Here is a 17,478-nt window from a genome sequence, read left to right as displayed (position 1 = left end):
TCCCTTCCTTAACGTATCTGCTGATTGCAGCACGAAGCTCTGTTAATTCTGATACCACCATTGGCGCACCACCTTAACTTGTCACTTTCCCAATAGAGCAATCAAAAGTGATCCAGGTAATGATCGGAGGCATTCCAATCCCCAATAAAGGGGTGGCAAGGTTGAGGCTTCTGATGGTACTGTTGGTGACCACCAGGCTTGAGTCAATCTTGATAGCTTTCCTACTGTCCTCATACAATACAGATGTGACATGTGTAGCAATGTAGTGTTTATGTATGTTTCTAATAATTGTGAATCTCCTCACAAACGTTTTCTGTCAGAAATACTCGGTGATAAACCACAGACCTCCAGGCTTAAAACGTAACTAACAGAAGGATCACTGCTAATTTCTATTGGCACTTGATGCTAATTTTGGTACCAGTGGGACATTTCCAGACCAGTAATAAGTGAACAACTTTCAGGAATAGATAACTCTTGGGTTACATTGAAGAGTGGCTTTGCAAGGGTTAGTTTTTCTTATCTTTGTAGGATAATGAAGAAATGGGTTTATCTCACTTGTTCCACTGTGTTACTAGTTCCACTGTGGTACCAGTGACATCCCACTATGCTTGCGTAAAAAGACTGATTGCATTATAGAATTTTTGTGCTGCAGTTATTTCCAGGTTACAGATAACTGCATAATCCAGGTGTTTTCCAGGATGACTTGGCAGGCATTGCTGGATCGGTTGGATGGTCTTCGATGTAAAGCCATCTAGGTCATTCAGGACACAATTCAAGTCAGTGGACTCAGTAGCTTTGATATAATTCAACGGACCCCTTTCTAAACCGATAGTGCAAAGGACAGAATAAAAAAGTGTGTAAGCTTATTCATGAGAAAAGCAGAAACTGATGTGGATCTGCTTGCTATCCCTTTTCTAATCTCAAACCTAAAACATGGCAGTCTTCTATTAGCTGCAAAGCTGTTTAGAAACAGTAAGGACCATATTTATACTTTTTTAGCGATGCATTTGTGCGGCTTTTTGATGCAAAAACGGCGCAAACTTGCAAAATACAATTGTGTTTTGTAAGTTTGCACCGTTTTTGCATCAAAAAGTTGCGCAAATGCAGCGCAAAAAAAGTGTAAATATGGGCCTAAACCTTTCTAATGGATTTAGGATGTTTAAGAAAAATGGAAGGGCAGGATTGGGAGAGTTTAGAGTTCTAAGATGTATCAGTTGCCTCAACCTATAGCCTTTGGTTGATTGCAAAATATTTGCACAGGAGATTTTGAGAAACAAACATTGTGTTGAGCTACAAGTATACGTGGGAGGCACTGAGTAAAGGATTGTCCTCGACTGGAAAACTTACCACTATACTTTTTTTTCTGGAGTGCAATCTCTTCCAATGGTGGTTATCTCATTGCAGTGCCTGAAGGGGCCACTCAATTCCAGTCACTCTGAGCAGAACCTTACAAAGATTATTCTTGAGGGAGAACAAACCATGAACATTGTGTTTTTTGACCAGGAATATCCAATTTTAGTAACCACTATAGCAGCCTGTGTGGACCTCTCAGTAGCTTTCATTGCCCCCTCAACACAGACAATCAGAACCAGTTGTTTTAAAACCACCCTTCCTGAAGTGAGTAGCAGCATTGACCACCTAAAGTTGAATTGTTTGAAAAGTATTCCGTCCCTGTCACCAACTAAAACCAATAAAGAATTTCAAAAACCAACCTATGCACGAATATGTCGGTTTTTAAAATTCGGAATCATTGTTGTGGAAATTTGACCTATCTCATTATTGGTAATGAGGTAGGTCGCAAATTGTGACTGTAAAGAAATGGCTCCCTGTTGCAGTTACCCCCCACTTTTTGCCTGATACTGATGCTGACTTGACTGAGAAGTGTGCTGGGACCCTGCTAACCAGGCCTCAGCACCAGTGTTCCTTCACCTAAAATGTACCATTGTATCCACAATTGGCACACCCTGGCATTCAGATAAGTCCCTTGTAACTGGTACTTCTAGTACCAAGGGCCCTGATGCCAAGGAAGGTCTCTAAGGGCTGCAGCATGTCTTATGCCACCCTAGAGACCCCTCACTCAGCACAGACACACTGCTTACAAGCCTGTGTGTGCTAGTGAGAACAAAATGAGTAAGTCGACATGGCACTCCCCTCAGGGTGCCATGCCAGCCTCTCACTGCCTATGCAGTATAGGTAAGACACCCCTCTAGCAGGCCTTACAGCCCTAAGGCAGGGTGCACTATACCATAGGTGAGGGTACCAGTGCATGAGCACTGTGCCCCTACAGTGTCTAAACAAAACCTTAGACATTGTAAGTGCAGGGTAGCCATAAGAGTATATGGTCTGGGAGTCTGTCAAACACGAACTCCACAGCACCATAATGGCTACACTGAAAACTGGGAAGTTTGGTATCAAACTTCTCAGCACAATAAATGCACACTGATGCCAGTGTACATTTTATTGTAAAATACACCACAGAGGGCACCTTAGAGGTGCCCCCTGAAACTTAACCGACTATCAGTGTAGGCTGACTAGTTTTAGCAGCCTGCCACAAACCGAGACATGTTGCTGGCCCCATGGGGAGAGTGCCTTTGTCACTCTGAGGCCAGTAACAAAGCCTGCACTGGGTGGAGATGCTAACACCTCTCCCAGGCAGGAATTGTCACACCTGGCGGTGAGCCTCAAAGGCTCACCTCCTTTGTGCCAACCCAGCAGGACACTCCAGCTAGTGGAGTTGCCCGCCCCCTCCGGCCAGGCCCCACTTTTGGCGGCAAGGCCGGAGAAAATAATGAGAATAACAAGGAGGAGTCACTGGCCAGTCAGGACAGCCCCTAAGGTGTCCTGAGCTGAGGTGACTCTAACTTTTAGAAATCCTCCATCTTGCAGATGGAGGATTCCCCCAATAGGGTTAGGATTGTGACCCCCTCCCCTTGGGAGGAGGCACAAAGAGGGTGTACCCACCCTCAGGGCTAGTAGCCATTGGCTACTAACCCCCCAGACCTAAACACGCCCTTAAATTTAGTATTTAAGGGCTACCCTGAACCCTAGAAAATTAGATTCCTGCAACTACAAGAAGAAGGACTGCCCAGCTGAAAACCCCTGCAGCGGAAGACCAGAAGACGACAACTGCCTTGGCTCCAGAAACTCACCGGCCTGTCTCCTGCCTTCCAAAGATCCTGCTCCAGCGACGCCTTCCAAAGGGACCAGCGACCTCGACATCCTCTGAGGACTGCCCCTGCTTCGAAAAGACAAGAAACTCCCGAGGACAGCGGACCTGCTCCAAGAAAAGCTGCAACTTTGTTTCCAGCAACTTTAAAGAACCCTGCAAGCTCCCCGCAAGAAGCGTGAGACTTGCAACACTGCACCCGGCGACCCCGACTCGGCTGGTGGAGATCCGACACCTCAGGAGGGACCCCAGGACTACTCTGATACTGTGAGTACCAAAACCTGTCCCCCCTGAGCCCCCACAGCGCCGCCTGCAGAGGGAATCCCGAGGCTTCCCCTGACCGCGACTCTTTGAACCTAAAGTCCCGACGCCTGGGAGAGACCCTGCACCCGCAGCCCCCAGGACCTGAAGGACCGGACTTTCACTGGAGGAGTGACCCCCAGGAGTCCCTCTCCCTCGCCCAAGTGGAGGTTTCCCCGAGGAATCCCCCCCTTGCCTGCCTGCAGCGCTGAAGAGATCCCGAGATCTCTCATAGACTAACATTGCGAACCCGACGCTTGTTTCTACACTGCACCCGGCCGCCCCCGCGCCGCTGAGGGTGAAATTTCTGTGTGGACTTGTGTCCCCCCCCGGTGCCCTACAAAACCCCCCTGGTCTGCCCTCCGAAGACGCGGGTACTTACCTGCAAGCAGACCGGAACCGGGGCACCCCCTTCTCTCCATTCTAGCCTATGTGTTTTGGGCACCACTTTGAACTCTGCACCTGACCGGCCCTGAGCTGCTGGTGTGGTGACTTTGGGGTTGCTCTGAACCCCCAACGGTGGGCTACCTTGGACCAAGAACTGAACCCTGTAAGTGTCCTACTTACCTGGTAAAACTAACAAAAACTTACCTCCCCCAGGAACTGTGAAAATTGCACTGTGTCCACTTTTAAAACAGCTATTTGTCAATAACTTGAAAAGTATACATGCAATTTTGATGATGTGAAGTTCCTAAAGTACTTACCTGCAATACCTTTCGAATGAGATATTACATGTAGAATTTGAACCTGTGGTTCCTAAAATAAACTAAGAAAAGATATTTTTCTATATAAAAACCTATTGGCTGGATTTGTCTCTGAGTGTGTGTACCTCATTTATTGTCTATGTGTATGTACAACAAATGCTTAACACTACTCCTTGGATAAGCCTACTGCTCGACCACACTACCACAAAATAGAGCATTAGTATTATCTATTTTTACCACTATTTTACCTCTAAGGGGAACCCTTGGACTCTGTGCATGCTATTCCTTACTTTGAAATAGCACATACAGAGCCAACTTCCTACATTGGTGGATCAGCGGTGGGGTACAAGACTTTGCATTTGCTGGACTACTCAGCCAATACCTGATCACACGACAAATTCCAAAATTGTCATTAGAAATTGATTTTTGCAATTTGAAAAGTTTTCTAAATTCTTAAAAGACCTGCTAGGGCCTTGTGTTAGATCCTGTTTAGCATTTCTTTTAGAGTTTAAAAGTTTGTAAAAGTTTGAATTAGATTCTAGAACCAGTTGTAGATTCTTAAAAAGTATTCCAACTTTTAGAAGCAAAATGTCTAGCACAGATGTGACTGTGGTGGAACTCGACACCACACCTTACCTCCATCTTAAGATGAGGGAGCTAAGGTCACTCTGTAAAATAAAGAAAATAACAATGGGCCCCAAACCTACCAAAATACAGCTCCAGGAGCTTTTGGCAGAGTTTGAAAAGGCCAACCCCTCTGAGGGTGGCAACTCAGAGGAAGAGGATAGTGACTTGGAGGACAATTCCCCCCTACCAGTCCTATCTAGGGAGAACAGGGTCCCTCAAACCCTGACTCCAAAAATAATAGTCAGAGATGCTGGTTCCCTCACAGGAGAGACCAACACCTCTGAAATCACTGAGGATAACCCCAGTGAAGAGGACATCCAGTTAGCCAGGATGGCCAAAAGATTGGCTTTGGAAAAGCAGCTCCTAGCCATAGAAAGGGAAAGAAAAGAGATGGGCCTAGGTCCCATCGATGGTGGCAGCAACTTAAATAGGGTCAGAGATTCTCCTGACATCCTAAAAATCCCCAAAGGGATTGTAACAAAATATGAAGATGGTGATGACATCACCAAATGGTTCACAGCTTTTGAGAGGGCTTGTGTAACCAGAAAAGTAAACAGATCTCACTGGGGTGCTCTCCTTTGGGAAATGTTCACTGGAAAGTGTAGGGATAGACTCCTCACACTCTCTGGAAAAGATGCAGAATCTTATGACCTCATGAAGGGTACCCTGATTGAGGGCTTTGGATTCTCCACTGAGGAGTATAGAATTAGATTCAGGGGGGCTCAAAAATCCTCGAGCCAGACCTGGGTTGATTTTGTAGACTACTCAGTAAAAACACTAGATGGTTGGTTGACTGGAAATGAAGTGTGTGACTATGTTGGGCTTTATAATTTGTTTATGAAAGAACACATTTTAAGTAACTGCTTCAATGAAAAGTTGCATCAGTATCTGGTAGACCTAGGTCCAATTTCTCCCCAAGAATTGGGAAAGAAGGCAGACCACTGGGTCAAGACTAGGGTAACCAAAACTTCCACTGGGGGTGACCAAAAGAAAGGGGTTACAAAAACTCCCCAGGAGAAAGTGGGTGACACTAGAAACAAAGAAAAAGAGTCCTCTGTAGGCCCCCAAAAACCAGAACAGGTGGGTGGGCCCCAAGACACACCCCAAAACAAAGGTGGGTACCAGGGTAAGAACTGGGATGCCACTAAGGCATGGTGCCACAACTGTAAACAGTCTGGGCACCACACCAAGGACACTTCTTGTCCCAAAAACAAACCCCAGAACAAAATTCCAGGGGTAACCAGTGTAGCCATGGGAGATGACTCCTCAGATGAGGAGGTCTTCATAGCCTTCAACTGGAAACAGGGCCCAACAGGTGAGTTGGAGATTCCAGAGGGAAGTAGACACTTCCACCACCTACTGGTGAATGGAATCCCAACCACTGCCCTGAGAGACACTTGTGCCAGTCACACTATTGTGCATGACAGGCTGGTGCTCTCAAACCAGTACATCCCAGGTGAGACTGCCAGGGTAAGAGTTAGCCTAGACAGGGTCACTAAGAGGCCTGTGGCTTTAGTACCCATAGAAGTGGGTGGCACTCTTAGCTGGAGAAGGGTAGTAGTCAGTACAGACCTCCCCCTTGATTGTCTCCTTGGAAATGACTACCCAGAGGTTAGTCAGAGCCCAAGAGAGGAACTGGTCCAGTGCCAGTCCTCTCCCAAGGATTCTGGAAGTCCTGCCTCTGCAGTAAATGCAAGCAGACCCCAGAAGAAGAAGAAAAGAAAACAGAGTAGGAAGGGTGGACAACCTTTAGCCAAGGTTACAGCAAGCCAAGGAGATTCTGCTCCAGTAGGGGAGAACTCCAAAAATGGCCCTGATAAAGTCCAACCTGACCCACAAGAAGTCCTGGCTAGTCAGGCAACTGTTAAACCTGAGTGGGTGGCTCCTCAGCTAACAGAAGAAAGAGTGGAAGAAGGGTGTTTACTACAAGATGTAGTAACCCCCCACTCTAATACAGCAGACAGGCAACCTGAACCCAAAGAAGCCTGTAACTTAGCCCCTTCCCTTTTAGGTGAAGAGCTAAAGGTGTGGTTCTGGGCACTGACAGCTGTCAGTGGCCTCTGCTGGGTGTTAGCCTTTATGGCTGCACTATCCTTGGCATGGTGGTCTGACCCCATGCCAAATAACAAGTTAGGCCCCCTGACCCTGTTGGTCATGGTGGGGTTACTCCAGCTCTGGGTAACCTCTTTGGGTAAGCTAGGGGTGACCCTGGCTAAGATAAGATTAGCAGAGGTGGATACCTCTGACCTCAAAATAGAGAGAATGGGTGAAGACATAAAAAGCACAGACAAGAGGCAGTTCAGACTAGGTCCTATCACTGTGGAAGTGGGTCAGTTCCCCAGAGGGAATGACCTGAACAGGAGGATGTAAGGCAGAGTAGGCCCTGCAACAAACCAGCCATTTCCTCTACTCTTCCTCGCCTGACAGACTAGGAAGACTCTTCCAGCGTTGGCTGAGTCTCCTGGCCTGTGGGCTGGGGGGGGCTTGTGTAAAGAAATGGCTCCCTGTTGCAGTTACCCCCCACTTTTTGCCTGATACTGATGCTGACTTGACTGAGAAGTGTGCTGGGACCCTGCTAACCAGGCCCCAGCACCAGTGTTCCTTCACCTAAAATGTACCATTGTATCCACAATTGGCACACCCTGGCATTCAGATAAGTCCCTTGTAACTGGTACTTCTAGTACCAAGGGCCCTGATGCCAAGGAAGGTCTCTAAGGGCTGCAGCATGTCTTATGCCACCCTAGAGACCCCTCACTCAGCACAGACACACTGCTTACAAGCCTGTGTGTGCTAGTGAGAACAAAATGAGTAAGTCGACATGGCACTCCCCTCAGGGTGCCATGCCAGCCTCTCACTGCCTATGCAGTATAGGTAAGACACCCCTCTAGCAGGCCTTACAGCCCTAAGGCAGGGTGCACTATACCATAGGTGAGGGTACCAGTGCATGAGCACTGTGCCCCTACAGTGTCTAAACAAAACCTTAGACATTGTAAGTGCAGGGTAGCCATAAGAGTATATGGTCTGGGAGTCTGTCAAACACGAACTCCACAGCACCATAATGGCTACACTGAAAACTGGGAAGTTTGGTATCAAACTTCTCAGCACAATAAATGCACACTGATGCCAGTGTACATTTTATTGTAAAATACACCACAGAGGGCACCTTAGAGGTGCCCCCTGAAACTTAACCGACTATCAGTGTAGGCTGACTAGTTTTAGCAGCCTGCCACAAACCGAGACATGTTGCTGGCCCCATGGGGAGAGTGCCTTTGTCACTCTGAGGCCAGTAACAAAGCCTGCACTGGGTGGAGATGCTAACACCTCTCCCAGGCAGGAATTGTCACACCTGGCGGTGAGCCTCAAAGGCTCACCTCCTTTGTGCCAACCCAGCAGGACACTCCAGCTAGTGGAGTTGCCCGCCCCCTCCGGCCAGGCCCCACTTTTGGCGGCAAGGCCGGAGAAAATAATGAGAATAACAAGGAGGAGTCACTGGCCAGTCAGGACAGCCCCTAAGGTGTCCTGAGCTGAGGTGACTCTAACTTTTAGAAATCCTCCATCTTGCAGATGGAGGATTCCCCCAATAGGGTTAGGATTGTGACCCCCTCCCCTTGGGAGGAGGCACAAAGAGGGTGTACCCACCCTCAGGGCTAGTAGCCATTGGCTACTAACCCCCCAGACCTAAACACGCCCTTAAATTTAGTATTTAAGGGCTACCCTGAACCCTAGAAAATTAGATTCCTGCAACTACAAGAAGAAGGACTGCCCAGCTGAAAACCCCTGCAGCGGAAGACCAGAAGACGACAACTGCCTTGGCTCCAGAAACTCACCGGCCTGTCTCCTGCCTTCCAAAGATCCTGCTCCAGCGACGCCTTCCAAAGGGACCAGCGACCTCGACATCCTCTGAGGACTGCCCCTGCTTCGAAAAGACAAGAAACTCCCGAGGACAGCGGACCTGCTCCAAGAAAAGCTGCAACTTTGTTTCCAGCAACTTTAAAGAACCCTGCAAGCTCCCCGCAAGAAGCGTGAGACTTGCAACACTGCACCCGGCGACCCCGACTCGGCTGGTGGAGATCCGACACCTCAGGAGGGACCCCAGGACTACTCTGATACTGTGAGTACCAAAACCTGTCCCCCCTGAGCCCCCACAGCGCCGCCTGCAGAGGGAATCCCGAGGCTTCCCCTGACCGCAACTCTTTGAACCTAAAGTCCCGACGCCTGGGAGAGACCCTGCACCCGCAGCCCCCAGGACCTGAAGGACCGGACTTTCACTGGAGGAGTGACCCCCAGGAGTCCCTCTCCCTCGCCCAAGTGGAGGTTTCCCCGAGGAATCCCCCCCTTGCCTGCCTGCAGCGCTGAAGAGATCCCGAGATCTCTCATAGACTAACATTGCGAACCCGACGCTTGTTTCTACACTGCACCCGGCCGCCCCCGCGCCGCTGAGGGTGAAATTTCTGTGTGGACTTGTGTCCCCCCCCGGTGCCCTACAAAACCCCCCTGGTCTGCCCTCCGAAGACGCGGGTACTTACCTGCAAGCAGACCGGAACCGGGGCACCCCCTTCTCTCCATTCTAGCCTATGTGTTTTGGGCACCACTTTGAACTCTGCACCTGACCGGCCCTGAGCTGCTGGTGTGGTGACTTTGGGGTTGCTCTGAACCCCCAACGGTGGGCTACCTTGGACCAAGAACTGAACCCTGTAAGTGTCCTACTTACCTGGTAAAACTAACAAAAACTTACCTCCCCCAGGAACTGTGAAAATTGCACTGTGTCCACTTTTAAAACAGCTATTTGTCAATAACTTGAAAAGTATACATGCAATTTTGATGATGTGAAGTTCCTAAAGTACTTACCTGCAATACCTTTCGAATGAGATATTACATGTAGAATTTGAACCTGTGGTTCCTAAAATAAACTAAGAAAAGATATTTTTCTATATAAAAACCTATTGGCTGGATTTGTCTCTGAGTGTGTGTACCTCATTTATTGTCTATGTGTATGTACAACAAATGCTTAACACTACTCCTTGGATAAGCCTACTGCTCGACCACACTACCACAAAATAGAGCATTAGTATTATCTATTTTTACCACTATTTTACCTCTAAGGGGAACCCTTGGACTCTGTGCATGCTATTCCTTACTTTGAAATAGCACATACAGAGCCAACTTCCTACAGTGACTCACTATGATTGGAGGCCATCAGGGGGATAATGGCCTTTTATGATTGTAGGAGGCTGGCCTGGCTTGTAGTGGGTACCAATGGTACTTACACCTTGTGCCAGGTCCAGTTATTCCTTATTAGTATAGTGTAGTAGTGTTCTAGCAGCTTAGACTGATAAAGGTAGCTATAGCAGAGCAGCCAAGGCTGAACTAGGAGATATGCAAAGCTCATACATTACCACTTACATCATAAAGGTACTATATCATAAAGACAATACTCATAGTTACTAAAAATAAAGGTACTTTATTTAAGTGACAATGTGCCAAAAATATCTCAGAGGATATACTCCCTTAAGAGGTAAGTAACATACACAAAATATACACAACTAACCAAATCAGGTAAGTAAAACAGTCAGAAAGTAGTGCAAACACTGTAGAATACAATAGGATGCACTAGTCCTAGGGGCAACACAAACCATATACTAAAAGTGGAATGCGAACCACGAATGGACCCCTAGACTAGTGTAGTGTGTAGAGGGTCGCTGGGAGTGTAAAAACACTAAGGGTGTAAAAGATACCCCACCCAAGACCCTGGAAAGCAGGAGTAAAGTACTACTATTTCCCCGAAACACTCAAAAGTCGTGATAAAGGATTTTGCAAAGACCACAACAGACTGCAAAGCACTGAAGACGGATTCCTGGCCCAGAGGTCTGCAAAAGAAGGGGACCAAGTCCAAGAGTCGCAAAAGTGTCCGGGGGAGCAGGAGCCCACAAAACCCCAGATGAAGGTGCAAAATGGCTGCCTCCGGTTGGAAGAAGCTGCAGGTTTTGCAACAACGAAAGGAGGTAGGAAGTTCTTCTTCGTGCAGAAGATGTCCCACGGTGCGCTGGAGGATGCAGAGTTGTTTCCTTGGTAAAATACCACAAACAAGCCTTGCTAGGTGCAAGAGTTGCGGTTGGAGAAAAAGGGTGCTGCCTGGGCCCAGAAAGGACCAGGATGTCGCCACTTGGGAGAGGAGACAGAGGGGGCCCTCAGCGTAGTAGAGAAACAAGCACAAGCAGGAAACACCCACAGAAGTCCGTGAACCCGGGTTCAAGAAGTCTGAACATGGCGGTCGTCTCAACACTGCAAAGAGAGGTCCCACGACACCGGACATCAACTCGGGGAGCTGAACATCACAGGACAGAGTGCTGGGGACCTATACTCGCCTGTGCATGCAGGATTTCTTGGAAAAGTGCACAGAAGCCCTTGTAGCTGCAGTTCACGCAGTGCACAGGATTACTGTCTGGAGAGGGAAGGCAAGGACTTACCTCCTCCAAATTTGGACAGTTGGACCCCTGGGTCACTTGGGTCCACCACCTGTGTTCCAGGGGCCACACTCGTCAGAATGAAAGGGGACCCAGAGTACCGGTGAAGCTGAAGTTTGGTGCCTGCTGAAGCAGAGGGAAGATTCTGTCGACCCACAAGAGATTTCTTCGTGGCTTCCAGTGCAGGGTGAAGGCAAACAGCCCCCAGAGCATGCACCACCAGGAAACAGTCGAGAAAGCCGGCAGGATTAGGCGCTACAATGTCGCTGGTAGTCTTCTTGCTACTTTGTTGCAGTTTTGCAGGCGTCCTGGAGCAGTCAGCGGCCGATCCTTGGCAGAAGTCGAAGAGGGAAGTGCAGAGGAGTCCTGCCGGATTCTTGCAAGTAGTTATCTGAGCAAAAGCCCACTTGAGGAGGATTGGCCACCTAGTCAGGTAAGAACCTACCAGGAGGGGTCTCTGACGTCACCTGCTGGTACTGGCTACTCAGAGGCCTCCAGAGTGCCCTTACACCTCTGGGAACAAGATGGCAGAGGTCTGGGACACTCTGGAGGAGCTCTGGGCACCACCCCTGGGGTGGTGATGGACAGGGGAGTGGTCACTCCCCTTTGACTAGTTTCATGCCAGAGCAGGGACTGGGGGTTCCCTAAACCGGTGTAGACTGGCTTATGCAAGGAGGGCACCATCTGTGCCTTTCAAAGCATTTCCAGAGGCTGGGAGAGGCTACCCCTCCCCAGCCTTTAACACCTATTTCCAAAGAGAGGGTGTAACACCCTGCTCTCAGAGGAAATACTTTGTTCTGCCTTCCTGGGACTGGCCTGCCCAGACCCCAGGAGGGCAGAACCCTGTCTGTGGGGTGGCAGCAGCTGTAGCTGCGGAGTAAACCCCAGAGAGCTGGTTTAGCAGTACCGGGGGTCCATAGTGGAGCCCCCAGGAGGCATGGAATTGGCTCCCCAATACCAAATTTGGCATGGGGGGGGGACAATTCCATGATCTTAGACATGTTACATGGCCATGTTCGGAGTTACCATTGTGAGGCTACATATAGATATTGACCTATATATAGTGCACACGTGTAATGGTGAACCCGCACTCACAAAGTCTGGGGAAATGTCCCTGAACTATGTGAGGTCACCTTTGCTAGTGCAAGGGTGCCCTCACACTTAGTAACTTTGCACCTAACCATCAGCAAGTGAAGGTTAGACATATACGTGTCTTATAAGTTACTTAAGTGCAGTGAAAATGGCTGTGACATAACGTGTGTGTTATTTCACTCAGGCTGCAATGGCAGTCCTGTGTAAAGGTTTGTCTGAGCTCCCTATGGGTGGCAAAAGAAATGCTGCAGCCCATAGGGGTCTCCTGGAACCCCAATATCCTGGGTACCTAAGAACCATATACTAGGGAATTATAAGGGTGTTCCAGTATACCAATTGAAATTGGTAAAAGTGGTCTCTAGCCTATAGTGACAAATTTAAAGGCAGAGAGAGCATGAGCACTGAAGTTCTGATTAGCAGAGCCTCAGTGACAGTTAGGCACCACACAGGTGACACATTTAGGCCACAAGTCTGAGCACTGGGGTCCTGGCTAGCAGGATCCCAGCGAGACAGGCAAAAACATACTTACATTCATGTAAAAATGGGGGTAACATGCCAAGAGAGATGGTACTTTCCTACAATGATCAGCAGAGCGCACTATCTCTGATTTTTTAAATACAAGTCCTTTTTTCTTAAAGGAGTGGGAGGCATTTTTTTTTTTTACGTGTATTTTTTACAAACGTTCCTTTTGAGGATTAGTTTTGGTTCCCTGGACCACTGCCTCCTCCCCGACAAACTGTTTATTCACAAAGGAGATGGGATCCTGATTGGAACCCTTCCCTTTTGAGAATTCATTTTCACCCAAAATTCAGGAGACTGTAACTTTTTATTTTACGCGTCCATATTTTTGATGCAAAATGGTGACACGCACCATATCAATTCAGCATTTGGAAGGGGGAAAGGACACCTACAATACTTCCCTTCCCAATACAGAAGTGTATGGTGTTGAAGTTGCATGCTAAGAGCCATAACATTTACTGACTCCTAAAAAAAGGATTCTTGCATAAGAAAAAACTGTTTTGTGGATGCAAACTTCAAATGAAAGAGTTTGTGACTAAAATGTTTAATACGTCTGGCACTTTATTCCTTATTTAAATCACCTCTTGTCTGTAATCTAAATAGTTTTTTATACTTTCCACATTAATCATACCACTTCATCCCTTTTTGTTTTGCACCGGTGTACCGAGGTGTAACTTTGGCGACTACTTGGTTGAGAATATGTATGAGGCTGCCCTTGCAAGTGTGAAAGAGAATCCATAAGTGCGAGAAGCCTCTAATGGGACTTTGTGTACGAGTCTTTGAAGATGCTAATCGTGTGTTTGCATGCTCTTTACAACGTCTTGTGGTTTGATCATCAAGTGCTCTTTGTGTTTATAAACCTATTCCTTCGATATGCTGGCAGGCCAGCGAAAGCGATCCTAATTGCTATCCCCATTATTTCATGTATTCATATTTTATCTCCTAAGGCCTCAAAATGTGCCAACATATGTTCACCGGCACCACCGCTATTGACTGTCCCATCACCCTTCTGAATCTCAAAAGCCCATCTCAGTCAGTCTGTAACTTGAAGGAACTCGCTCGTTGTCCGGAGCGGACAGACTGCACCCACAGTATATCTCTGTGTTTGTGGAACGATTACTCAATGATGATCTACTACTTGGAGAAAGATACTGGACCTTACTCCCTGGAGCATGGGGTGATAACAGATGGTGCGGAAACATTTAACCTTGGAAATGAAGGTAAGCACTGTATTTGCAAGCTTACTTTTCTGGTGGACCATAGCATGACCTTCATCACCCTTGGGTTCTCCTTTAACCCTCCTAACCTCTGCTCTACACCCTGGAAAGAGAGTGCTAAGCCACTGGCAAATCCACTGACTCCTTCCCTTTCCTGGACCAGAGTTGAGTGGCTACAATACCAAGGGGGGAGGGGGCCTTATAGTATATCACACTGATGGTAGAGAGATATAGACAACCTGAAGTATGGTCTGTGCAAAACATGAGAGCTGATTCTGAACCAAGTAAATCATTGCCTCGGCCCAGCTCATTGCGGAGGGATTGAAACAAGGCACCAGGGGCCAGATGTAGGAAACTGTTTGCGACTCGCAAACGGCAAAATTTGCCGTTTGCGAGTCGCAAAACGCAGTTTCCTATGCAGAAATGCATTTTGCGAGTCGGAACCGACTCGCAAAATGCATTTCCGACTCGCAAATAGGAAGGGGTGTTCCCTTCCTATTTGCGACTCGCAGTGGGATGCAATACCATTTGCGACCGCGTACGCGGTCGCAAATGGCATCGCAGTTACCATCCACTTCAAGTGGATGGTAACCCACTCGCAAATTGGAAGGGGTCCCCATGGGACCCCTTCCAGTTTGTGACTGGACCCAAAAATATTTTTTCAGGGCAGGGAGTGGTCCAAGGGACCACTCCCTGCCCTGACAAAATACCGAAACTAAAGGTTTCGGTTTTTTTTAAGTGCAGCTCGTTTTCCTGTAAGGAAAACGGGCTACACTTAAAAAAAAAAAAACTGCTTTATTTACAAGCAGTCACGAACATGGAGGTATGCTGACGTCAGCAGGCCTCCATGTTAGCGAGTGCCTATACTCGCTATGGGGCCGCAATTTGCGACCCACCTCATGAATATTCATGAGGTGGGTCATTGCGACCCCATAGCGAGTTGCAGTCGGTGTCTGAGACACCGTACTGCATACCAATTTGCGAGGTGCAAAGTGCGAGTCGCATGGACTCGCACTTTGCACCTCGCAAATTTTAATATTGCTACATCTGGCCCCCTATGCTTTCCCAATCAGTCTAATCAGATGTAAGAAGTCAGTTTTGTTCTCTCAATAATACCCTCGATTTTGGTATTCTATCCAATATGGGGAATTGGATGTATGAGTCGCTGCATATCTTTTCAGATACCAATCATGCACATGACTGAACATAATCTTTGTTTTTAATTTTTTCAATTAATTTTCATGTTTGATGAAGGAAAGGTACAACCAAATAAAGCAGCACATTTGATAAGTACATTCAGTCACTGTCTGGATTAGTTTCTTGTGCTGTGACTGCTTCCTGCTGTTATCACTCTGACATCAAGTTGTCACACTTGGTTGAGGGGGGGTGTTAAAAGATGCAGTGGGTTTATATTGGGCTCCTGCCAGCACCTCTGCACATCGATCAGTTGTGGACTTCTGTGGTTGCATTTCTGGTATCGCAGATATATTATTAGTCATTGCTGTCATTGCATACTGGGTTTGGGGTTTTGCATGTGAATAGCATGTGAATTCTGTTTTGGATGATGTGAAATTGTGGGTTATGTATTTAGAGGGAGTATACCCCATCTACATAATAGCACAAAATCTTGCTAGGTCAAAATAGTTTAAATGAGAAAACATTAGTCCGTAAACAAATAATACAAATTCACCAGATAGGGTAAAATGCTAATAAGTTTAATAAACAGGTTTAGGTAAAAAGTGAATTAAAGAAACCAGAGCTTTGAAGGGTTACATTTTAATGGCCAAAAGCTGCAGAGAAACACACGCATTGGCAAAGCCAATAGGTATCGCCTTAAAAGAAGAGTGCTGAATTATTGGTTGCGCCACTACTTGTTGACATTTGCATGAGTGCCTCTAAATGTAATTTTCAATGTACTGTTCTAAAATGACCATTGGCCGTGTTTGAAATGATATTTAAAATGCCAGAATGCTGCCTGTTCCAACTCCATCTTGGAATTGTTTATTGACGTGAATCATTTGACCAAGGGGTATAACGTTTGATGACCTATTACACCACTTAAAACACTGACTTGAGTAGCTTTCATGCAGCCTTTTTAATCTGAAATGACATTTTATGGCTCTGAGTTGCTTGCATACCATGATATTTGTAAGAAAGGCGTTCAGGAGAGTAAACACTTATTTGGAAGCAGAAAGGGACGTTTGTGGCACAGTTTAGATCAACATACCTGCTATGTCTTTGTATTGCTTACACGTGACATTTATGAGTCACGTGCTGCTGCTAAATGGACATATAGTATAAGGACAGTGATAAAGAGGAAGGAGAGGACATGTGACATGCATATGGACAATTTCAGAAATATTTGGGGAGAGAAAGAATGAAAAATTAAAAAAGAGAGAAACTACAGGGCTCAGAAAGAAGGCAGAACATCTGTTTGAAGCACTCCGAAGACGACTTCCATTCCACAGACCTTAGTAATGTTTAAATCACAGTATAATACTTGCAGAATGTAAATGTTTTTAATTCTAAATCGCTCCAAAATTTTCGTTAATTGCTCATTCATCTGATACGGCTAAGGAGCATTGTTAAAACCAACAGGTCTGGCCTGTCTTTCGGGTATGTTGATTAGTGTTATATGCCTGGATACAGTAACAGAAAAATCACAGGCACACAAATGTTAGTCACAGCTATGAATTACTCGTGAGGGGGTGTCACTTGAGGTGCCACACATTCAACAGAAGAATGGCCCTCATTCATACACTGAAACCATAGAAATGTTACACGAAAGCAATCTAAAAACGTGGCAGCTGTGATAACACTAATACCATTAACAATATCACATTAATAATCTTTGTCAATGTCCACTTGGGGGTGCTGGAGATTGTGTGTGTTTTAATGTATTGTCATATCATCTTGTTTGTACACTAATTTTAATTGTGGGTTACATTTATTGTGGCCATTACGCATCACACCCCAAATGCATGTGCTTCGACTTGTGGCAAGCTACTTCCATAGACGAAAAAAGGTGGATGTTGTCAATATGCAACTAGATAGGGCCGGGATCAGAGCCCGCTTCTCCGATGACCACTTGTAGTGTATTGTATTGTATTGTATATGGTATTATGATGTAGTGGTTATTGTCAGAAAGTCCCTTTTTTAGCATGGTTACCCCCACTTCTTGCCTGTTGTCAGTGTGCTTAGTCTGCTTTCACTGGGATTCTGCTAACCAGGACCCCAGTGATTGTGCTGTCTCCTCTTAAATTGGTTACCTTGGCACCCTTTACACCCAACAATTAGAATACTGATGTACCCCTGTAAGCCCCTAGTATATGGCGCTTAGGTACCCAGGGCATTGGTACACTAGGGGTCCCCCATGGGCTGCAGCATGT

At 46.8% G+C, this 17,478-nt stretch overlaps 1 protein-coding gene across 6 annotated transcripts in view; it reads left to right on the top strand.

Moving 5' to 3' along the window:
* The window catches only part of LOC138246457 (uncharacterized), an 85,504-nt gene that overhangs the window by 35,096 nt on the left and 32,930 nt on the right, over positions 1-17,478 (top strand). For all 6 annotated transcript variants that reach the window (XM_069201086.1, XM_069201085.1, XM_069201080.1 and 3 more), the window contains one exon: positions 13,820-14,092. In XM_069201086.1, coding sequence (XP_069057187.1) covers positions 13,820-14,092 — 273 coding nt within the window. The remainder of the gene's footprint in view (positions 1-13,819; positions 14,093-17,478) is intronic.

This window comes from Pleurodeles waltl, chromosome 7 (assembly GCF_031143425.1).
Source record: "Pleurodeles waltl isolate 20211129_DDA chromosome 7, aPleWal1.hap1.20221129, whole genome shotgun sequence".
Lineage (NCBI taxonomy): Eukaryota > Metazoa > Chordata > Amphibia > Caudata > Salamandridae > Pleurodeles > Pleurodeles waltl.
The sequence above is the reverse complement of the archived record's forward strand: the minus strand, read 5'-3'. Positions and strand labels throughout refer to the sequence as shown.